Genomic DNA, 23,822 nt, shown 5'->3' with positions numbered 1-23,822 from the left:
TCCTGAAACCAGTATTGCGCTGTATGTTAACTAACTAAAATTTAAAAAATAAAATGGAAAAAAAAAAGATGTAAGCCTAAATCAACAAAATGAAGAGTATTGGTTTGGTAATAGCCAGGAATTTTCTGTGTATCTAGGTAGTTCTTGAAATTAATAATTACTTTTAATTTGCTTAGTTTTTAGGAAATTACAAGTAACACAAATATAATGGGTAATATTTGAATAATGGAGGTCCACACCTTTGACAGATAATTGGTTAGAAAGCTGTTGTTTGTCTATCTAGTAATTTTTCTTTTGTTTAATGTGATTAAGGTAAACTTCTTGTGTTTGATATTCAGGTACAGTAATTTCCTTTGGGTTGTTGTAAGTGGTGTTCACTGGTCCAGGAGTCAGAGAAATCCTGGCTTAGACTTAGCTGTGACTGTGATTGATTCAGTTCATATTTGTTATAGTTCCTCATCTGTAAAGTAAGAATTTTGGAGTCACTAATATTTTAAAATTTCCTTGACAGTACAAAATATAGTCGGAATGTAGATGAATGAATGTTTATGATGATATTACTCGATAGTGTTGGAAAACCACCATCATGGGATAAATGTTCTTCTCATATCCTGATTTTGCAGGGTGTAACTGAGTGTTATGAGTGTCATCCCAAACCTACACAGAGAACTTTTCCTGGCTGTACAATTCGTAACACACCTTCAGAACCTATTCATTGCATCGTTTGGGCAAAGTATTTGTTCAAGTAAGAGTATATATATTTCTGGGTATATTTTCAGTACTGATGACAGGAAATGGGGCTGTTTTTATTTAAATCTCTTGGAGAGATTACGATGAATATTCTTTTATTTACTTATTTATTTTAAAGAGTTTATTTATTTATTTTGAGAGAGAGAGCACGAGCTGGAGAGAAGCAGAGAGAGGGAAGGAGAGAATCCTAAGCAGGCTCTGTGCTGTAGCATAGAGTCCAGTATGGGGGCTGAAACTCATGAACTGTGAGGTCGTGACCGGAGCTGAAATCAAGAGGCAGACGCTTAACTGACTGATCCACCCAGGCACCCCTAGATGAATATTCTTTTAAATATGGTGGAGATACTCGGTAGATTAAATTCAGTCAACATTGCATGCCTGTTTTTAATTCATTGGTTCAAAACTAATGGAAATTAAAAATACTTTTTAGTGATAACGAAAGTAATACATGTGAAAGTTGGATGCATCAAATATGGTAGCTGGAAGAAAAGTTCTAGGCTTACACACTTGAAGAAAGATGAACGTTAATGTGCTAAGGATCCAACTTAGAAAGACAGGATAAACTCCAAAGAAATTAGCAGGAAGGATATAATTGAGATAAGAGGGAAAAAATACTTTATCGAGTTCATCATGAAAAGGACAGGAAAGATGAATAACTAAATGGAGAATGTAATCTCAGCATAGATTTAAATGATAGTAAAGAACAAAAGGATGGTAATAAAAATACCATGCCAGTATACTGAAAATTTTAATGATCTGGATAAATTCATTTTAAAAAACTTTAAAAAACCCCAAAAAATTAATTAAAAAAGAAATAGAAAGCCCGAACTGTACTATGTCTTAGGGGAGTTTAATCAGTCGTTTTAATTCTTAGTAATGCAACAAACCTTTATGAATTTACAGGTGATTTCCACTGAATTTACAAGTAATATATCATTCTAATAAGGTAAATTGTCCCAGAGACATTTTTTAAAAATGCAGTACTTCTTAGTTTTTATTATGGGACTCTGATGTCTTTGATAACGAAACCAGTTAAGGCCATAATGGAATAAAAGGAAAATTTCAGGACATTCTCATTCATAAACATAGATGCAAAAATCCTATACAAAATATTTGCATACAAATCTAGAATTGTGTAAAACAAAAAGTATACCACGACAAGGTTGTATTTATTCTAAGAATACAAGCCACAATTTATTTTTTTTTTTTTAATTTTTTTTTTTTTTCAACGTTTATTTATTTTTGGGACAGAGAGAGACAGAGCATGAACGGGGGAGGGGCAGAGAGAGAGGGAGACACAGAATCGGAAACAGGCTCCCGGTTCTGAGCCATCAGCCCAGAGCCTGACGCGGGGCTCGAACTCACGGACCGCGAGATCGTGACCTGGCTGAAGTCGGACGCTTAACCGACTGCGCCACCCAGGCGCCCCTGCAAGCCACAATTTAATACACATCATTCACTTCATTAAGAAAATAAAGAGAAACTGGATAGCCTTCATAGATGCAGAAAAAACATTTGACAAAATTCAGGAAATACCCTTTCATGACAAAAATTGTGGGTTTTTTTTTTTTAAGATTTTATTTTTAATCCTTTATTTTAAGTATTCTCTATACCCAACGTGGGAATTTTACAACCCCAAGATCAAGAGTCGCACACTCCACCAACTGAGCCAGCCAGGTGCCCCTCATGACAAAAATTCTTAATAAAATATGAAGAAAACTTTATCAACCTGGTAAAAGATGCCTTTTACAAACCTACAGCAAACGCTGGTTTTTGGGGAGCCTTGCTGGCTCAGTCGGTGGAGCATGCAATGTGACTTTTAATCTCAAGGTTGTGAGTTCAAGCCCCACATGGGGCATGGAGCCTAGTTAAAACAGAGTTTGTTTGATTTTCTTTGATTACGGTATAATGTATATGCACTCAGAAGAGTATGCATATAATGGTATAATGATGAAATTTCACAAAAAATGTAAGCTTCATTTAGCAGACTTTTTTTCTTTTTAACAGACTTTTTAGAACAGTTTCAGATTTACAGGAAAATTGAGAAGATAGAACAGAGTTCTCACACCCAATTTCCTCTGTTAGCATCTTATGATACATATGTAACAATTATGGAACCACTATTGGTATCTTTATTAACTGAAGTCCATAGTTTATTTAGAGAGCCCTTTGTTTTTACCCAGTGTCCCTTTTCTGTTCCAGGATACCACATTACCATTAGATGTCTGTCATGTCTCTTTAGGCCTCCTTTGACTGTGACAGTTTCTCAGGCTTTCCTTGTTGTCTGTGACCTCCAAAGAAATTAGGAGGAGTCTGGAAGACTGGTCTGGAAGAGTACTGGTCAGGTATTTTGTAGGATACCCCACTATTGAATTTTTTTTTTTTTTTTCATGATGATACTATCATTTTGAGCTGTTGAGAGGGAAATCACAGAGGTAGTTAAATTGCCATTTTCATCACATCATGTGAAGAATATGTTACTGACAAGATTGATGACTGTTAATGTTGGCCTTGATCACTTAGCTAAGGTAGTGTTTGTCCGGTTTCTCCACTGTAAAGTTTCTCACTTTTTTAATGTTTATTTTTGAAGGAGAGAGAGGGTGCGAGCAGGAGAGGGGCAGAGAGAGAGGGAGACACAGAATCCAAAGCAGGATCCAGGCTCTGAGCTGTCAACACAGAGCCCGACGCAGGGCTAGAGCTCACAGGCCATGAGACCATGACCTGAGCCTAAGTCAGACACTTAAACGACTGAACCACCCAGGTGCCCCTTTCACCCCCACTTTCTATATTGTGCCATGCACTTTGGAAGGAGGTTACTCTGTGCAGCCCACACCTAAAGAATGGGAGCTGTTTTCTGCTTCCTTGAGGGCAGAGTATCTATGTAAGTTATTTAGAGTTCTTCTGCCTGGAGGGTTTGCCTCTGCTCACCTGTTTATTGATTTATTCAATCATTTACATCGATGTGGACTCACTGAATATATTTTATACTTTGGGTTATAATCCAGTAGGGTATTTTGTTGCTCAGATTGTTCTGGCTTTGGCCATTGGGAGCTCTTTCTGTTGACTGTGCTCTTAGACATATGCCATCAATGTGTGGTGGGGTTTGGGGAGCAATTCCTTGCTTTCTGGTACTAGAAGATGCCCCAGGCTCATCATGTCTATTTCCTGCCATTGTATCAGGCCTTTCTCCAAGGAGCCCTGGTTTCCTTTTATTGAAGAATGGCATTAGAAACTCAGATCTGAATGCTCGCCGTGCTATTACGTGTCGTTTCTTTTAAGCCCTTTTAGCCAACAGAGCAAAAAAGTCTTTTTATACTAATCTGTATGTATACACACAAATTTACAAACATTTCTGTTTCTAACCATCTATCTATATTAAGGTAAACATGAATTCATACTAGTGTCTCCCTAAACTCTAGTCCGTTACTGCGTGGATCATTCTAGCTTCCTCCCCTTGCTTATCTGTGCACTCCCACTCCCACCAGTCAGAAACCTCCATTATTTACCATTCACATGCTTAATACAAGCATTATTTCTTTTTTTAACTTTTTAAATGTTTATTTAGTTTTGAGAGAGAGAGAGAGAGAGGGAGAAACAATCCGAAGCAGGCTTCCGGCTCTGAGCTGTCAGCACAGAGCCCAGTACAGGGCTCGATCCCATGAACCATGACCTGAGCTGAAGTCGGATGCTTACCTGACTGAGCCACCGAGGCGCCCCATACAAGCTTTATTTTTAATGATAAAAGTTATAAAGCATCTCCTTTGTAATCTGAGATGGCATAAGGATGCCATTATTGCTGCTTTTATTTGGTGTTGTAATGAAGTTCCTAGCCAGCATAATAAAACAAAAAGAAAATAGAGGATTAAGAATTGGGAAAAGAAGAAACAAAACTGTTGTTTACATACGGTATAGTTTACATACTGTATAGTGAAAAGCTCCAAAGAATCTATAGACAAATTATTAGAAATAATGACAGTTTAGCAACATGGCCAACTAAAAGATGGCATGTCTATATGCAGTATCGTGCAGTTAGAAAATATAAAAGTAGATAACTCACTATAAAAGCATATAATTAAATATTAAAGATAATTAAATATGAAGCATCAGAAAACCTGAAATACCTGAGAATAAATCTTAAGATTTGTACGACCCAGTGTGGAAGATTAGTGAGTACTGGCACATAAAAGGAAGTATAAAATAAAAGGAGAGAATGTGTCCTTGATCTCCAAGTTGATCTATAGATTCAAATGCAATTCCAGTTAAAATCTCATCAGAGTTTTTATTAGAATTCATTCAGCTGATTGTAAAAGTTATGTCAAGAGTAAGGCCTAAACAAACATTCCTGAAGTAAGTTGAGGTGACTTGTTCTAATAGATGTCAAGGTTTAATAAAAACTAAAAGGAAGTTACAGTGTGTTGCTGGTGCAGAGATAGAAAAATAGACCATTGGGACAATGCAGAATTCATGACCAAGGTTGCATAGGAGATCCCAGATGAAAGAAGGGATTAAGTAAAAGGACAATTCATTATCAATGTGGAAAATATTATATTCCCTATTTCAAATAATATATGAAAATTAAGTCCAGATGGATAAGGTATTTAGATGTGAAAGGAAAAACTAAATCTTTCTAATATAGGGGGAAATCTTTATCCTTAGAGTTCAGGAACGATTTCTTAAGACACAAAAAGTGCCAACCACAAAAGAAAACATTGATTCATTCAAATTCATCAAATGTCTTAGGAAAAGACATTACATATGAGAAAATATTTGCAACATAAAACCAACTAAAAATTATGATGTATAATATATTCCTGTAATGCGTAAGAAAAAGACAACCTGACAAGATAATATGAACGGGAACTTTTCGAGGGAAACCCAAATAGGAAATAAGCAAATGAAGATATGTTCACCTTTATGACTGACTTGGAGAATTAAGAATAAAATCACAATAAGATACCATTTTACACTAAGTAGTTTGGCAAAACATTAGAGAAGCAAATTGATAGGAACTCTTACATGCCATTGTGGGGGTGGAAATTGGTACAGTGACTTTGAGAACAAGTGGACATTTTCTTGTAAAGTGTATCAGGAACGTTGAGATGACTGCTTTTTTTTTTTTAATTATTTAAAGGATTCCTTTAAAAAGATACCTTTCTTATAAGTCAAGTACTTGAGGAAAGGTTGGAACATTATATTCCTGTAAATGTTATTAAATAGTTTATAGGGTAACTGAATTAACAAAAAATTTCTGCTAATGTATTACTGTTTCTTAAGGACTGTTAGTAGTAAAGATATATACTACCATGAAAAAAATGTCTCCTTGCTTATTCCTGCTGATTCCTAGATCACCCAGCACGTGGCAGGTGTGTAACAGTGTTTTTTGCATAGCTAACTGCACGTGTACTTCACAAATATTATTCTGGCCTTAGAATGTTATCCAAATTGGAATGTAAAAGCTGCTCACCTGGATCTCTCTGTTTATTTATTTAATTTTGAGAGGGAGAGAGAGAGCACGAGTCGGGGAGGGGCAGAGAGAGAGGGAGACAGAATCCCAAGCAGGCTCCACACTGTCAGCGCAGAGCCTGATGCAGGGCTTGAACACATGAACTGTGAGATCATGACCTGAGCCAAAATCAGGGGTTGGACAGTTAGCCACCCAGCCACCTAGGTGCCCCTGCTCATCTGTCTCTTGCTCAATGATTTTAACGTAGGAATTTGCAGTGCCAAGATGATAGGAATGCATATAGGTCTACTAAAATTTAGCCTTCCTTGTGTTATGGTTGAAATGAGGATGCAAGCTATCTAAACAGGTTGCTTTAACGCTTTTAAGTTTATGGAGTATAAAGATTTGGAATATTCTAAATTAGTTGTTTTGGGGGAAGTAAGCAAAGTAAAGATTTGTTCATAATATTTTATTGTACATAAATATTTCCTGCTCTTTTTGTAGCCAGTTGTTTGGGGAAGAAGATGCTGATCAAGAAGTATCCCCTGACAGAGCTGACCCTGAAGCTTCCTGTAAGTAGGTTGGGATATGTTCTCTTATTTAGTGAGCACTACCTTTCTTTTTTTTTTTTTTTCAATTTTTTTTTTCAAATTTTTTTTTTTCAACGTTTATTTATTTTTGCGACAGAGAAAGACAGAGCATGAACGGGGGAGGGGCAGAGAGAGAGGGAGACACAGAATCGGAAACAGGCTCCAGGTTCTGAGCCATCAGCCCAGAGCCTGACGCGGGGCTCGAACTCACGGACCGTGAGATCGTGACCTGGCTGAAGTCGGACGCTTAACCGACTGCGCCACCCAGGTGCCCCTACCTTTCTTTTACTAGCTTAATATTGATAGCATAAGAGGAGAAAAAAATAATTGCTGTTATGTGTTAGATAGTATATTATGTGTTTAAGAGACAAAGGAAGAGAGAATCCCACACAGGCACCCCTCCTGTCAACGCAGAGCCCAACACAGGGATGGAACCCACCAACTGAGAGATCATGACCTGAGCTGAAATCAAGAGCCAGATGCTTAACTGAGTCACTTAGGCACCCCATATTATTTCATCTTTGAAAGACTATTTTAAAAAGTGAGTAGTCCTGTTTTACTAGTGAAGACAAGGTGCAGAGAAATTTCATGAAGGTAGTAAATAGAGCTGAGAGTTGTTTTCAATCTGATTACAAGTCCATACTTTGAACTCTTCTATATGTGGCCTTCAAAACCTGAGGTAGGAAAAGATGCTGATGAGCATATTGTCCTTTCTCTTTGAACTTAGATTGCGTCATGTGCAAGTGACTTCCGTGAATGACTTTTTTCCCCAAAGGTAGATGAGAGCTTAGTTTTACATTTATAGCTGAAAATGAAATAGTGTTTGTTTTGTAGGGGAACCAATGGAAGCTGAAGCCAGAGCCAGAGCATCTAATGAAGATGGTGACATTAAACGTATTTCCACTAAGGAATGGGCTAAATCAACAGGATATGATCCAGTTAAACTTTTTACCAAGGTTCGATTTGCTTTCTTTATAATTATGGATAGACTTATTCTGTTTTAAAATAGTACATGAAATTGAAATATGCTTTTTATGCCTAATGACGTCTTAATAAGTTGATTGGTGTCATCAGGATAATCAGGTTTTACATTTTTAGCTCTCATGTTAAATCAGTATCTCCATAGGAATTAAAATTGGTGGCTCACTTATACACTCTTGGTCGTCTTTCCTTCCCTCACTTTCACTGAACTTTTTAGTTTTCCTTATAACTGACCTTTGATTCCTGCTGTTTCTTGTCTTATATCCTTTTCCTGCTCAAATCTCTTGGGAATTTGATTGACATGTACTGAATTGCTCTTGAATTCCTAATCCTCGTTCTTGGCTGAATCCCTCTTCATTAGTATATATTATTTGCCTGCTGAATATTTCTGGAGAAATCTAGAAGACTTTTAATTGGCTGTATCTAATTGTAGCCCAGGTAGGTCTTCATGTCTGTGTTTTTAAAAGTCTTTTCACTTCTTTTGTCTTCACTCCCCAGCAAGTTTATCATAATAGATACTTGAAGATTTCTCAGCTTTTCTTAAAAGTGCCTGATATATGCTTAACATCCACACTGAGCAGATGACCTTAAGGATATATTAACAGGTTTGAAACCATTGGACAAAATGTACCTGTTAAGAGAATGTCCCACTTCATGCAAATTCTTTTCCCCTCTGCTGTTTGAGAGGTATCTCTTGGAGTAAAGGTTAATTCTTCTACTTTTCCTTCTCCTTGTGCCTTAGTCTTACAATTTTTCTTTATCACTGTATTTTGCTGATTTAATTACAGTATGTTTTGGTGTGGATCTGCTTTTGTTGATTTTGGTGGGAGTTCTGTGTCCTCCCTGGATCTGAATATGTTTCCTTTCCTAGATTAGGGAACTGTTTTTTCTTCAGATACATTTTTTGCTCCCTTTTTCTCTCCTCTTCTTCTGGGACTCGTAGGATAGAATGTTAATTATGTTTCATGGAGTCACCCAGTACCCTAAGTCTATTTTCATTTTGTATAGTTCTTTTTTCTAAAAGACAGTGACCTGTCTTTTAGGTCACTGATTTGTTCCTCTGCTTCTTCCATCCTGCTGTTCATTCCACCAAATGTGTTTCTCATTTTCTGTGAGATCACGATCTGAGCTGAAACCAAGAGTCCGACACTTAACTGAGTCACCCAGGTGCTCCTGGTTGACTCTTAAACCTATTTCATTTATTTCCTCATTACAGCCTTTTCTTTGGAAAATGGATTTTGATTTTGATTGTGCTTAAAATGTACTTTATATGGTGACAATATTTTCCAAACTGGTGTCTGTATACCTATTTCCCTTCCAGTTTGAGCAACAGTTGAATGCCAACATAATCTGAAGTATATCTCCAGTCTGTTTAGTAGGTAACTAAGCATCTGCTGTGTGCCAGTCACCACTCTGACAGAAGATACAGTGGTGAACAAGAGAGAAAATAGGGCGCCAACTCTTTCTAGGTAATTCATAGTTCAAAGGGAAAGTTAAACATATAGCAAGTAATATATTCAGAATGTTGTGATAGTAAGTTCAGATGGATTGGAACCCTTTGATACTAAGTAGACTTAACGTACGTATTATTTAACGATGTTAGACCTAGTATGCAGGTTCAAAAGAGGTTTTCCAGAGGAAGTGATATTTCAACCCAAGACTTTAAAGAATGGGGCGGGGGGATAAGAATGCTACGTATACAAAGAAAGCCTCAGGTTGAAAAACTGAAACAGTGCCCATTAAAGGGGAAAGTGGGAAGAGGGCTGGAAACATAGGCTGAGGCTAGATCAGGCAGGACTTCCTAGGTCATGACAAGGATGTTATACCAAGGCAATGGGAATCCATTAAAAGGTAGTCTATAGGATTACTATGAGAATACAGTGGGTATGCTGTGCCCTCTAGGTCCTGATAATTCCTATTGTAGTCTATATGGGAAGGTGCCTTCTGGGATTGTGCAGTGCTAGATCTGAAGTATAGCCCATCTGTATTCCCAGTGTAGCGCGGAGGAAAAGTAGATTGAATAGGACTTAGGATGTTTAAGGTGAGGAACAGTGAAGAATCAGGAATGATAACTGGGTTCCTACTGAACAGGGTGCCATTCTCTGAGATAGGTAAGGTGGGAAGCAGGTGTGTTGTGTAGGGGTTAGAGGAAAGGAGAAGGTGATAGAATCAATTTTGAGATTCCTGTGGAATATTAGAGAAAGGACAGGTGATTCTGAAGGCAAGCAGAGAGGTTTAGACTGGGATTCATAGGCCTATAGAAAGAGAAAAGAGCATGAAGATGGTTTAGTACAGAACTCTGAGGGCTTCCCAGTATTTAATAATTGGATAAAGGGCATGGATAGAGCTTGTTCCTGGAAAACCACACTAATTCTCCATTGCCTGGGAGGCTTTCCAGCCAAGTGCTTAAGGTCCTCTACAAAATGTGTCTAACCACATTTGTTACCCAAATAATAATGTGCTTCTCATTTCCTTATGTGTGCACCCCTTTCAGATGTTACCATCTCCTTGAACTCTTTATTGATTGTTCTAGAACAAAGTTCCTGCTAGTACTCAAAGCTATGTGATTTTTGCTCTAAATTGTATTCTATGTGTATATTTGGCTGCTTTTCTAAAGGTTTAAGGGTGTTTAATAAATATTGATAGAATTGAACATATTTTGATAGAACTAGCTCTGAATATTTTTATTAAGCCAATTTTAAATTAATAGCTGACACAATAAGTGTATTGACTAAATCAGCTGACAATAGGAAATGCAACTGAGGAAAAAGTAAAAATACTAAAATCATCTGAAATTCTACAGGATAGTGCCATTCATGTTGATATCTCTCAGTAATGTTTATTACGTTTTTTTTGAAAAAGTAATTGTTTTGTTTTTGAGCTTTCGGGGCGGGTTGAAATAGTAATTGTTTTATTTTTTAACTTTGAGGGTGGGAGCAGACCACGTTTCCAAGATGTTACGTATAGGTGGTTAAGAGCTGGTTTTGAGTACTTTACTTTTAAAATGTTTATGTTTATTGCTGTATACCCATGAACTTGGAGGTATTACTAACTGGTATCTCTAGGCTCAATGATTTTATTCAATTCTTGTGGAGCTGGTGCATGTTTATTTAGCTCCTTGATTGGTGTGGTTTTGCTTCTGATTGATCTTTGGGGCTTTAGGTGTGCCTAGGGGAGGTGACAGGTGCAGTGAGCAGTGTTCAGAGTTCCCTTTCTCTGTTTTCCTCAGAATTTCTGCTTTCACTATTTCAAAAGCGAGGTTCTGTGTAAAAATTTCTTTCTATACAAGGTTTAAGTTTTGTGGGTTTTTTTATCTTTTGGAAATTGTTGATCTGTTAGTATAGAGCATGACCTTAAATCAGAATATTCTATGGTGTAATATTTGTAATCAACAATGATATTGCTATATTTTATCAGCATAGGGGCTGTAGGATTTATGAGATTTTATTTTATTTTGTTTTATTTTTAAGCTTTTTAAAGATGATATCCGGTATCTGTTGACAATGGACAAACTGTGGCGGAAAAGGAAACCTCCAGTTCCGTTGGACTGGGCTGAAGTACAAAGTCAAGGTAAAGACTTTTATGAGGCGCCTATCTGGCTCAGTCGGAAGAGCATGTGGCTCTTGACCTCTCAGGACTGTGAGTGTAAGCCCCATGTTAGGTGGAGAGATTACTTAAATAAATAAACTTAAAAAAGAAATACATTTTAGTCTCTGGGATACCAAAATTGGTAATTCTCTTACCTGAAATCTTTAAATACCTTGAATTTCATTGTAAGAAATTCTAACAGTTTAGAAACATATGATGAAGGGAGATCACTGGAAATCTTATCACCTAGGGAAATAGCCATTATTAACATTTAGGGAATGTCTTTGTAGTTCAGCCCTGTGCACAGGAACAAAGAGGACTTTTGTACATACTTTACGTAAGTTGAATCATACTATTCATATATTCGTACTTGCTCTTTCCAGTCAGTATTATTTAACTAGTGCCCCTTGGTTAACCTTTGTTTTGTATTTTCCCCGAAATAAAGTGTTGTGCTAAGTATACATGCGCATACATCTTTGTACCTTTGTGTATCTCTTAAAGATTTAGTGTATTTGTGGGGCGCCTGGGTGGCGCAGTCGGTTAAGCGTCCGACTTCAGCCAGGTCACGATCTCGCGGTCCGTGAGTTCAAGCCCCGCATCGGGCTCTGGGCTGATGGCTCAGAGCCTGGAGCCTGTTTCCGATTCTGTGTCTCCCTCTCTCTGCCCCTTCCCTGTTCATGCTCTGTCTCTCTCTGTCCCAAAAATAAATAAACGTTGAAAAAAAAATTAAAAAAAAGATTTAGTGTATTTGTAATTTACAAAAAAAATTTTTTTAATGTTTGTTTATTTTTGAGACAAAGAAACAGAGCATGAACAGGGGAGGGGCAGAGAGAGAGGGAGACACAGAATCTGAAGCAGGCTCCGGGCTCTGAGCTGTCAGCACAGAGCCCGACGCAGGGCTTGAACTTACAGACTGTGAGATCATGACCCGAGCTGAAGTCGAAAGCTTAACCGATTGAGCCACCCAGGCACCCCTAATGCATTTGTAATTTTAAATGTGAAAAAAAACTATTGTAGTAGTGGCTACTTCCTTATTCTACCGCCTCTTCCACACATTGTTATCTTGTCTTACCTGAATTATATTATACAGCAGTGGTCAGCACACAAACTTAGAGAGTCCCAGGAGATTTGGCTTGTCAGTTTTAAGCAGTTCTCCACAGTAACGAATATTTGACTTTACAGACTAAATTCAGATATGGTTCTGATAGCTTCCACTTACTGAGTGCTGTGTGCTAGACATATCTTTGAATTCCCCAATAACCCAATGAAGTTTTGAGACCATCTTGCAGCTTTCCCATTTCGGTATTAGCACTTTGTTTTTTGTACAAATCTTTGTAGCATCCTGATAATTATTTTAATGGAATTTGTTTCATATTGATTTTCTCATTGGTCTGGCATTAATTAAATTGTTAAGTAAAACAAACACATGATGTTTAATAGTGAAATTTCTAATATTTTTTTCCCTTAGGAGAAGAAACCAATGCATCAGATCAACAAAATGAACCCCAGTTAGGTCTGAAAGACCAGCAGGTTCTAGATGTAAAGAGCTATGCAAGTCTGTTTTCAAAGAGCATTGAGACTTTGAGACTTAATTTAGCAGAAAAGGGGGATGGAGCTGAGCTCATATGGGACAAGGTTAGTTTTGAAAATACGTGGCAATTCTGTATCACGTGCTTATTTTAGTTCTTGAACTGTAACCAGAAACTAGTAAATTTTTAGATATCATTTATCCTACCAGAATTTGAGAACATAATACTGATATTGATTGGATGTTTTCATCTCTAATTACCACACTGAACTATGAATTTTCTGTACGTGAATTCAAGTAATATCATAAAACTTGATTCTCATAATGGGTTTGTGGTTTATAATTATGTTGACTGGAGAAATAATGTGAATTGACTGGAGTAAAATGTTTCACCGGCTTAAAAAAATTTCTTTTGTAAATGCAGATATGTTAATAGAAGTCATAAAATTCTTTTGGAGACAATAGCTCATGGGCCTAATTTAACCTTGAAAGTAATAAAATAGCCTTTCTGTTGAAATAGTTAAAGGTCTGAGACCTCTAAATACAGATTCTTACAAGTTAAAATAATATTTAATAGCAGTTTGTGGTTAGATGTCATATTTTGAAATTTGATGAATTTATTTTAATTGTTAATCAGTGTTTTCTATGTCTACCAGTGATTAATCTGTGATAATGGTAATACGTTTCTATGATGGTAGAGATTTGCCCTGAGTTGTAAAGTAAGGGGAAAAGTTTGGTCAGTTTTACTAAGCTGATAATTCTGTGCAAAGTTTGAAACTTTGGTTGAATTAGACATGTAAACTGAAGCTAGTAAGTTTATGTTTTTGGGATTCTTGAAAACATTCTTTTGGGTTTATGTCATATAAAGATTAACTACTAAATATATATTTGCATTATTACTGTTAGAGTGATTTGGGTAGTTTTCATCTGTACACAGGGCTAGATAATGAAACCATGAAACTGGTAGTTGTTACCCTCTGATTAAAATCTACATCTAATGGGTATGATGAACCAATTGCCTAGGGAAGTAGCTGTACACTGTGTTGGGTACTGTTAAATATTCACACTTAATCCTCATCACAACCTTCTGAAATATTTCTATAATATTCCCTAATAGTTAAGGAATTTCATTTGCCTGAGGTTAGCCAGCCAGCCAGTGAGTATGTAGAGAACTCCCATCCTCTCAGTGCTTTGTCTCAGTGCTTTCTCTTCTCCACTTTAGTGCTTTTGAATTATAGGCTAGGGTAGTATGTTCTCAGTGAAGCAGAAAACTTTGCTGAAATCTTAAGAGACCAAGATACAATCTCAGAAAGAAGATAAACTGTCAAAGGGAAACCTTTGTTGTATTGCCATATGTGAAAAGAAACAGCAAATACAGGAGACTGGTATTTTATGAAGGGAATTTGGAGAGGGAAAACCAAAAGGTGTAGTCCAGATGTTTGAGTTTTTAGTGAAATTGTTTTCTATAAAAAACCTTTATCTCTTTGCCTGGAGTCTGTATTGTCAGACAACTTCCATTACTGACTGATGCACCTGGGAAAGTGTTGCCATCGTCAGTGAGTGGAATTGGTGTTCTGCTCTATACACTTAGTCTCCACTTCACTCGTTTAAGTGGGACTCAGTTCCTAGAGGCCTGGTGGGTCTTGGCTTTCTTTTCTTTTCTTTTCTTTTCCTTTCTTTTCTTTTCTTTTCTTTTCTTTTCTTTTCTTTTCTTTTCTTTTCTTTTCTTTTCTTTTCTTTTCTTTTCTTTTCTTTTCTTTCTTTCTTTCTTTCTTTCTTTCTTTCTTTCTTTCTTTCTTTCTTTCTTTCACATTTATTTATTTTTGAGAGAGAGAGAAAGAGAGAGAGAGCATGGGTGGAGGAGGGGCAGAGAGACAGGGATCCAAAGCAGGCTCCAGGCTCTGAGCTGTCAGCACAGAGCCCCATGCAGGGCTCGAACTTACGAACTGTGAGGTAATGACCTGAGCTGAAGTTGGACGCTTAACCGACTGAGCCACCCAGGCGCCCTTTGGCATTCTTCTCTTTTTAAATGTTTATTTTATTGAGAGAGAAAGAGCCAGTGAGCAGTCGTAGGGACAAAGAATCCCAAGCAGGCTCTGCACTAATTGTGAGCCTACTATTGATGATTCCGTGAACTGGGAGATCATGACCTGAGCCAAAATCAAGACTTGGACTCTTAGCCCACTGAGCTACCCAGGCTTCCCTTGGCAGTCTTGTCAGGCTACATCCCTGGATCCAAGGAGTTGATAATGAGACCCTGCCCCCAATTCATCCATTCTCCATGCTACTATAAGGCTTTATGAGACTGGCCTCTTCTGTAAGGCCATCTCTTGTTCTAGTTGACGATGGTTGTTACACACATGTGAGAGTACTATTTTGAAGGTGATACTAACTAAATTAGTAAATCTGTGGGAAGGCTTGTTAAATTGTTTCAATTATTGGCAGGATGATCCATCTGCAATGGATTTTGTCACCTCTGCTGCAAACCTCAGGATGCATATTTTCAGTATGAATATGAAGAGCAGATTTGATATAAAATGTAAGTTGTTTTGTAGTTCAATTGTATCACTTAAAATTCTAAGTTATTCTTTTCTAACAGTTAAACATACTCATCTTTGTTTTTCAGCAATGGCAGGGAACATTATTCCTGCTATCGCTACTACTAATGCAGTGATTGCTGGGTTAATAGTGTTGGAAGGATTGAAGATTTTATCAGGAAAAATAGACCAGTGTAGAACAGTGAGTATTTCTTTTTCTTTCTTTCTTCCTTCCTTGCTTCCTTCCTTCCTTTCCTTCCTTTCTTTCTTTCTCTCTTTCTTTGTATCTTTCACAAGTAATCTCTGCATCCAATGTGGGGCTTGCCCTCCCAACTCCGAGATCCAAAGTCTCATGCTCTACCAACTTAGCCAGCCAGGCACCCCTGTCCACCCTCTTTTTTTTTTTTTTTTTTTTTTTAAATATTTATTTATTTTTGAAACAGAGACAGCATGAACAGGGGAGGAGCAGAGAGAGAGGGGGACACACAGAATCTGAAGCAGGCTCCAGGCTCTGAGCTGTCAGCACAGAGCCCGACGCGGGGCTCAAACTCACGGACCATGAGATCGTGACCTGAGCCAAAGTCGGACGCTTAACTGACTGAGCCACCCAGGTGCCCCAAGTCCACCCTCTTTTTAATAGTAGTCTATATTTTAGGGGAAAAAAAGTAACTCTAAAAAGCACATTAAACAGAGCACCTAAAAAATTAAAACAATAAAATTGATTAAAGCAGTGGAAAAAACATTGTTCCAGTAGTAACCTTATGAGCTCATTTTTAAGTTTCCTGGAAGTTACAGTAAAAAGGAAAATATAATTGCTTCTCTTATTTTATAAGCTAGTTTGCTTCTAACAGTTTCCAGAGTTTTACTGAATTCTTAGACTCATTGTATGGTTCCTTATAAAGTTTTTTCAATTTTAAGAGTTCTGTATGGTTTTTCAATTTTGTTTTGTCATTTTCTAGTTCTCTCCTTCATTCATGTTTTTGTTTTCTTCATGTTTTTCAATCTCCTTTTCTGTTTTAAACCTATTTTATGTTCTTTGATAATGTCTAAAGTTTTTATGGATGTATGTACTGTCCTTTCTGCTAGATATCATAGTATTTTTTTGGCCTGTGTGGTATATGATTTGTGGGGTTTTTTTTGTTTTTTTTTTTTTTAATCAACTTAGTGTTAGTTAAAACTGTCTGACAATTCTTAAGGACTTATTGAAGGTGTACTTCAAAGAGGATTTGTGTTTGTTTATATCTGGGTGCCTGGCATCCTACCAATCCAGTACTACTTTAAAATTTTCGGCTTTAGTTTTTCAGCTCCTCTAATCCAAGTTGCAAGTCTGCATGAGCCCTGTCCTACTGTAATGAAACATGAAGGAAGATATTTCCCTGCTCCCCTAAGCACCGAGGTCACAATCCTCTGTCTTGCTGTTTTTGTGGGAAAGATATTTTCCTCCTCTTCTTCACTTGCCTCCTCTTCTAGGTCCTTGCTTTATGGGAGTTTCTGTTAGAGAGTTCTACATGCACGAGGGATGGACTAGATTTATCTTTTAATTTTTTCTTTTTTTTAAAGTTTATTTATTTTTGCAGAGAGAGACACAAAGCATGAGTGGGGGAGGGGCAGGGAGAGAGGGAGACACAGAATCTGAAACAGGCTCTAGGCTCTGAGCTGTCAGCACAGAACCCGACGCGGGGCTCAAACTCAAGGACAGCAAGATCATGACCTGAGCCGAAGTCGGACACTCAACCGACTGAGCTACCCAGGCGCTCCTAGATTTATCTTTTAAAACCAAAGCCACTTGGACATTCTCTTTGGATTCCTGCTTTCACTTTGAGTTTGCCTGAAGATGATTTGCATTCTTAACAGCTTAGCAATTTAAAAAACTTCCTGAAAATACTTCTAGCGCATATTTTTGCTCATTTATGTTCTCCTTTTTACTATAATGTTGACATGAAAAGACCAATTTATTTTTAGGAATTTTGAAATACATATATGCATATATATTTTTTAATGTTTATTTTGGGGGAGAGAGAGTGCAAGCAGGGGACGGGCAGAAAGAGAGGGAAAGAGAGAATCTCAGACTCTGTGCTGTTCGTGTGGAGCCAGATGTGGGGCTCGAACTCACAGACTGCGAGATCATGAACTTGGCCGAAATCAAGTTGGATGTCCCAGTTTTTAGGAATTTCTAAAAAACTACCTACTCTGCAGTGGTACACATACTTTTCAGTGCTATTATTGATTTACTCTTAAAATATTTTTTATTGTTTCCATGTAGTTTTGGGGTGAATGGGTGTAGAATCATTGCCAGTCTGCTACCTTGATTTGGTTTAATTCTTTTTCTTAACTGTCAAAATTTTAATTTCTAAGAACTAGATTTTTTTTTTTTTTTTACATTTTATTTATTTTTGAGAGACCGAGCATAAGTGGGGGAGGGGCAGAGAGAGAGAGGGAGACACAGAGTCTGAAGCAGGCTCCAGGCTTCCAGCTGTCAGCACAGAGTCCGACACAGGGCTCAAACCCACGAACTGTGAGATCATGACCTGAGCCAGAGCCAGATGCATAACCGACTGAGCCACCCAGGCGCCCCTAAGAACTTCATTTTTGATTTCTACCTTCTAGCAGCCTGAGTTTGTCCTGTGGCTACAGTATGCATCCCTTTGAGCTCACAAACATTATCAATTGTTGAATTTATTTAAAATATCTACTCGTTCGTATAACATCCTTCTCATTTCTTTTTACTCAGCTTTTTCCCTCTTGGGTTAATGATGTTTATGTCTGGATTTTTTGGCTCACATTTATAAGTGAATTTTAAGGTGAATTAATAGTATTAGCCTGGGCATCAACAGGGTTAGCAGTTGCTTCCGTTACTGTCGATTTCCCTTCATACAGTTATCTTCCTAGTGAAGCTTAGATCAAACAAATCTGTTTTCCCCATTGAACCCTGCCTCTGACCTTGCCAATACAATGACTAACTTCTAGCAATACTGTTGCTACAGGAGCCCTCCTCCCCGCACTTGATTGCCTCTCACAGGATTTGGTTTTTCTTCTTTTTTTTAAAAAGTAATCTCTACACCCATCATGGGGCTTGAACTCACAACCCCAAGATCAAGAGTCACATGCTTTTTTTTTTTTTTTTTAATTTTTTTTTTTTAACATTTATTATTGAGAGATAAGAGGGCATGAGCATGGGAGGGGCAGAGAGAGGGGGAGACACAGAATCCGAAGCAGGCTCCAGGCTCTGAGCTGTCAGCACAGCCCAACATGGGGCTCGAACTCAAACCATGAGATCATGACCTGAGCCAAAGTTGGACACTTAACTGACTGAGCCACCCAGGCACCCCATGAGTCGCATATTCTTCCAACTGAGCCAGCTGGGCACCCCAGGATTTACTTTAAGCTTGGGGAATCTGAGGTTCCACTTTAAAATTCGTCTTAGCAGGTGGCCACACTTAACATGGTCATCACAAAGTGAGAAATTTGTGTATTTACTTCTAGTGTTCTTTTGACCTTTGTTTGTATTGATCTTGCTAGTGTTTGCTGAACTTTGTAGTAAAGTAATAATGACGTTAAGTTTGGGACCTTTTTTTGTTTTTTTAAGATAGAGAAAGAGAGCGTGCTTGTGTGCATGAGCAGGGGAAGGGGAAAGAGCATCTCAAGTAGGCTCCACACTGTCAGCACAGAGCCCAAGCAGAACTGGATTCCAGGAACCAGGAGATCATGAGCTGAGGTCAAGAGTCAGATGTTTAACCAACTGAGACACCTAGGCGTCCCTTAGTTGGGACCTTTTTAAATTTCAGTGCAAGTTTTTTATCCATTGCAATTTTTAAATTTTTCATTGGCTTTTATTTTTTGTTTGTATGCTTGGGAAATCGTAAATAGGTGCTAATATTGCCTGAAGTACATCACTTTTTCTTTTCTTTATATAAACATTAATGTTGTAGTCGTCAAAGACAACTTGAAAAGAAACAGCACATTGGTTCCATGCATCTGTGAAAGTGTTACCATTATTCGGAGAAATTAGCATATTGGTATTTATTATTGGGAGGGTGGCTTAAAATTGATAAGAATAACCACTAGGAAGATACCCCAAAATTGATTTAAAATGATATCAGAGATGAATACAGCTAGGCCCTTAATTCGCTGTTAATTTGCAGAATAGTTTAGAGAGTCTTCAAGATTTCTTTTCAGTAAACACAGCCTTTCACATGATCACTAACTGTTAAAGAAAGTTGAAAGAAAATCAGTCTCTTAAAAAGGCCATGATTTTCTTTATGTTTTCTGCCATCTAGAAGGGAAGATTTAAGTCATTTTTAAAGTTTATTTGAGAGAGAGCATGCGGAGCTGGTGGCGGGGAAGGGGGAGGGAGAGAGAGAAAGAGGGAGAATGAGAATGAATGAATCAGTCCCAAGCAGACTCTCCTGTCAGTGCAGAGCTCAATGCGGAGCTCGAACTCAGAAACCATGAGATCGTGACCTGAGCCGAGATCAAGAGTCAGATGCTTAAGGGAGCCACCCAAGTACCCCTATTTAAGTCATTTTTTATTGACCGTGCAGTAAAGAAGACCGTAGGCTTCAAATTATATGGTATATAAAAGCATAAGATTTCTGCTTTCTGCCTGTATTTTTTCTCCAAAGATTTTTTTGAACAAACAACCAAACCCAAGAAAGAAGCTTCTTGTGCCTTGTGCACTGGATCCTCCTAACCCTAACTGTTATGTATGTGCCAGCAAGCCAGAGGTGACTGTTCGGCTGAATGTACACAAAGTGACTGTTCTCACATTACAGGATAAGGTAAGTGTACAGGCTAGTAATCTTCCACAAGGTTCGTTTTCCTTTCCTAAAAAAAAAGAAAACGTAGGGTCCCTTTTGCGGTATAGTTTAACATGATAACAAACTAAACCACATAATTACTGTGAAAGGCTCTGACTGCTAAAGTGCATTGCTCTGATATTCTAGGTTGCTTTACTGTCTGGGTTCCTACTACGTTTTTGGTCTGTGGTTCCAGAATATGTGCCTCACATCCCAGAAAGGAATAGATGAATTTGGATGGAATATGCACCACAGGTTGTACAGAGGTGACACAGTTTCTTGGCAAGCAAGAGACACTGTTAGCAGATAGTGTGTGAATTGTGTTTTCTGACAGACGGTATCCTTAAATGGTCTAGTAAGGGTCCTGATTTTGGTGTGTTAAGTTGGCGTCTTAGGAAATGCAGCATTTGTGCATCTGGATATACCAGTGGCGCTGTGGAGTGAGGGAAATGGAAGTTTAGTGTGTGGTCTGGTCCTTAGGTTCTTCCTAAATTGGTTAGGTTAGTTTCTCTGTGTTTGGGAAGATTTCCAAAATGGCCTGAATGGATGCTACTTCCTACTTTGGGGATCACTTCAGATTGCTTTCTGATAACGTTCATCATCATGTTTCATATTTACCCAACATAGGGGGCATAGACCTTTGCGGCCCAGGCTGCTTGAGAGGGAATAGCCTTTCTCCCAGAATTGATTACATAGGGCAGATTGATTTGAGCTTACGTTTTGATGGAGAAGCAGCAGGATTTGGTATACTGGCCAGCAGAGGCTGATTGCCCCACCCGGTTCCTTAGGAAATAGTTGTAGTTGGTATGTACTCATTCTTGAGCTTAAAGGCAAGTCTACTATTTTTAGGGTAATATGACCTTTAGAGAATTCCCTTGTTATTTTTTAAAAATGTTTATTTATTTCTTTTGAGAGAGCATGAGCGAGTTGGGGAGGGAGAGAGAGAATTCCAAGCAGACTCCACACTGTCAGTGAACAGTGAGATCATGACCTGAGCTGAAATCAGGAGTTGGACATTAACTGAGCCACCCAGGTGCCCTTCCCCTGTCATTTCTAAAAGCAGCTAGTATTTCACAGATTGTTACCACTCTTTATCCATCTTAAAATTTTTTTTTTTAATTTTTTTTTTGTGTTTATTTATTTTTGAGAGAGAGAGAGAGAGAGAGAGAGAGAGACAGCATGAGTGGCGGAGGGGCAGAGAGAGAGGGAGACACAGAATCCAAAACAGGCTCCAGACTCTGAGCTGTCAGCACAGAGCCCCACGCAGGGCTCAAACCCACAAACTGCGAGGTCATGACCTGAGCTGAAGTTGGACGATTAACCGACTGAGCCACCCAGGCGCCCCTATCCATCTTGAAATTTAAAGAGAGATGGCACTTGGGAAGAGGAAGACTAATCCAAGAATCTGTCTTATAAATTTTCCATCTATAGAACATCTTCCACTACAGGATTGGCTTAGAGACTAAGATGAAATGTGTTAAATGTCTAGCTCAGTATCTAATCTGTAGGGAATACCAAGAGCCAGTCGGGAGTTTGCAATCTCCCATTTGGAGGAAGTTTTATCTGAATGTTCTCAGTGGTCAAACATGGGAGTACAAGGTGGACAGCATGGGCATGGAGTAATTGGGTGAATTTCCAGTGCTTTCTGCGTGTCCTGGGTGTCCTAAAGAACAACTTGCCCCCTTTCCATTTCCGATGGAACGGGAAAGTATGGGGGGAAAATGTCTGTTTTTTCTTTTTCTTTTTTTATGGTCTTTAACTACATATATTAATATGTTAAATTTTTTTGTCTTCTAGATCGTGAAAGAAAAATTTGCTATGGTAGCACCAGATGTCCAAATTGAAGATGGGAAAGGAACTATCCTAATATCTTCAGAAGAGGGAGAGACAGAAGGTATTACACGTTGCATTTATTCACTCTCCTCATTTGGGTAGAAACTATATACATGAAGAAGTAACATGAGTCTGTTCATTGTGCATATTGCTCGGTATCACAGCTGAAAGGGGCAATGTTTGGTCACGAAAGTGCACTCCCTAGGTGGCACTGTCTTGCTGGGATCACCACAGTTCCAGGTGTGGGGACTTCCATATTGTCAGGGTGTCTCAGGGACTGTTTCTCAAGAACCCAGTGCACAGTTATGTTTACAGTGACCATAATGCTCTAGTCCACTAACAAGGACTATCCTTGCCTGGATCCTTGAAGCTAAATTAGTAATGGGAACATTGCTCTGGCCGTTAGGGTAATTTAAGGCTATTAAGGGGTTTTGTTTGTTTTGAGAGAGAGTGCGCATGGGGATGGGATGGGAGGTACATAGGGAGAGGGCAAGAGAGAATCTTGAGCAGGCTCCACACCCAGCTCAGAGCCCACACAGGGCTCGATCACAACCATGAGATCGTGACCTGAGTGGAAATCAGGAGTCAGACACTTAACTGACGGAGCCACCTAGGCACCCCAAGGCTATTAGGTGTTTTGTCAAAGAGCAGAGAAGCCTTGATAGCCTGCCATAGAGCAGAAAGTAGTACTGAAAATCATTGCACACCTTTGGCTTTCCAGGCTTTCTAGGCTTTCCTTTTCAAAAGTTCAAGCAGGTTGTCATCCCTTTTGTTAATGCATTTGTTATATAAAGTACAATGCATTTGGTTCTGTTGAAGCTTTCTTAGAATTGGTTATGGTTGTGCTCCCTTCAGACTGTGCTAGTCAATCTTCGTGTACTTAGATGTTCCCACACCTCTTCGGTCACTTTGGCAGCTCATCTCTTTGCGCTGCCATTTTAGTTGATTTCTCCACATCCCCAATTTTGTCATGGTACCATTACTTTGGGCACTGTTTTCCCAAAATAAGATGTATTTATTCACACATTTGTTCATTGGTCATTTATTCAGGACACTATGTCAGATCCTGATAGGGTTATTCAAATGTCAAGCCTTTAAATTAAAACTTAGTGTCAGGATTCCTCTTGGCTGTAGTTTCTAGTCAAGAAATTGCTTGAGATGCTAGGTCATGAGTAATTCAAGACCCTGTTTTGGCTAGGTAGTAGTCTGTTTTAAGAATCCAGTTGAATGTTTAAGCCCCATTTTAGCTAGCTGTCTTCATATGCACATAGAAAGTTTGTCCATGACGATACACTCTCCCTTGGTTCTGGCCAGCTCTTTCAAATGCTTGGGCTTTAAAAATGGAAACTGGTCAAGAATCTCAGTGGCTTAACACTGGTCCTTCTCAGTAGCACATGTAGCAGCATACATGTGCTACTGAGTACTAAGGGTGGGATTTATTCAAATACATTTAGGGCCCTGTGTTACAGGTATAGTCCTGTGTTTATAATTCGAGAATGAATAAGGCAGTGGTCCCTGTCTTGAAGTACTTTAAAGCCTGGAAGGAGAGGAAAGATGGTCAACAAGTGGATTTACTACAATCTAAGAAATAACTGTAGGAAGAGAGCACACAAGGTCGGAAGCCTTGTGAAGGGGAAGGGTCACAGGAGAAAGGACTCCTGGGCCAGTTCTTAAAGAAGTAAAGGCCCCCTGGCAGAGAAGGGAATGTCTACATTTGGGCAGAATCAGCAGCTGCTATAAAACGCATGAGCTTGTGAAACAACGTAAAAGGCTTTC

General features: G+C 38.5%; 1 protein-coding gene across 4 annotated transcripts in view; it reads left to right on the top strand.

Moving 5' to 3' along the window:
* Window positions 1-23,822, top strand: part of UBA2 (ubiquitin like modifier activating enzyme 2) — a 40,972-nt gene that overhangs the window by 8,370 nt on the left and 8,780 nt on the right. For 3 of the 4 annotated variants that reach the window (XM_040446190.1, XM_040446189.1, XM_040446193.1), the window contains exons 6-14: window positions 624-745; window positions 6,698-6,765; window positions 7,618-7,739; window positions 11,235-11,334; window positions 12,821-12,987; window positions 15,326-15,419; window positions 15,507-15,619; window positions 20,040-20,195; window positions 22,011-22,107. In XM_040446190.1, coding sequence (XP_040302124.1) covers window positions 624-745; window positions 6,698-6,765; window positions 7,618-7,739; window positions 11,235-11,334; window positions 12,821-12,987; window positions 15,326-15,419; window positions 15,507-15,619; window positions 20,040-20,195; window positions 22,011-22,107 — 1,039 coding nt within the window. The remainder of the gene's footprint in view (window positions 1-623; window positions 746-6,697; window positions 6,766-7,617; window positions 7,740-11,234; window positions 11,335-12,820; window positions 12,988-15,325; window positions 15,420-15,506; window positions 15,620-20,039; window positions 20,196-22,010; window positions 22,108-23,822) is intronic. The other variant, XM_040446192.1, reaches the window with a different exon arrangement.

This window comes from Herpailurus yagouaroundi, unplaced genomic scaffold (assembly GCF_014898765.1).
Source record: "Herpailurus yagouaroundi ecotype Mexico unplaced genomic scaffold, PumYag 194, whole genome shotgun sequence".
Lineage (NCBI taxonomy): Eukaryota > Metazoa > Chordata > Mammalia > Carnivora > Felidae > Herpailurus > Herpailurus yagouaroundi.
The sequence above is the reverse complement of the archived record's forward strand: the minus strand, read 5'-3'. Positions and strand labels throughout refer to the sequence as shown.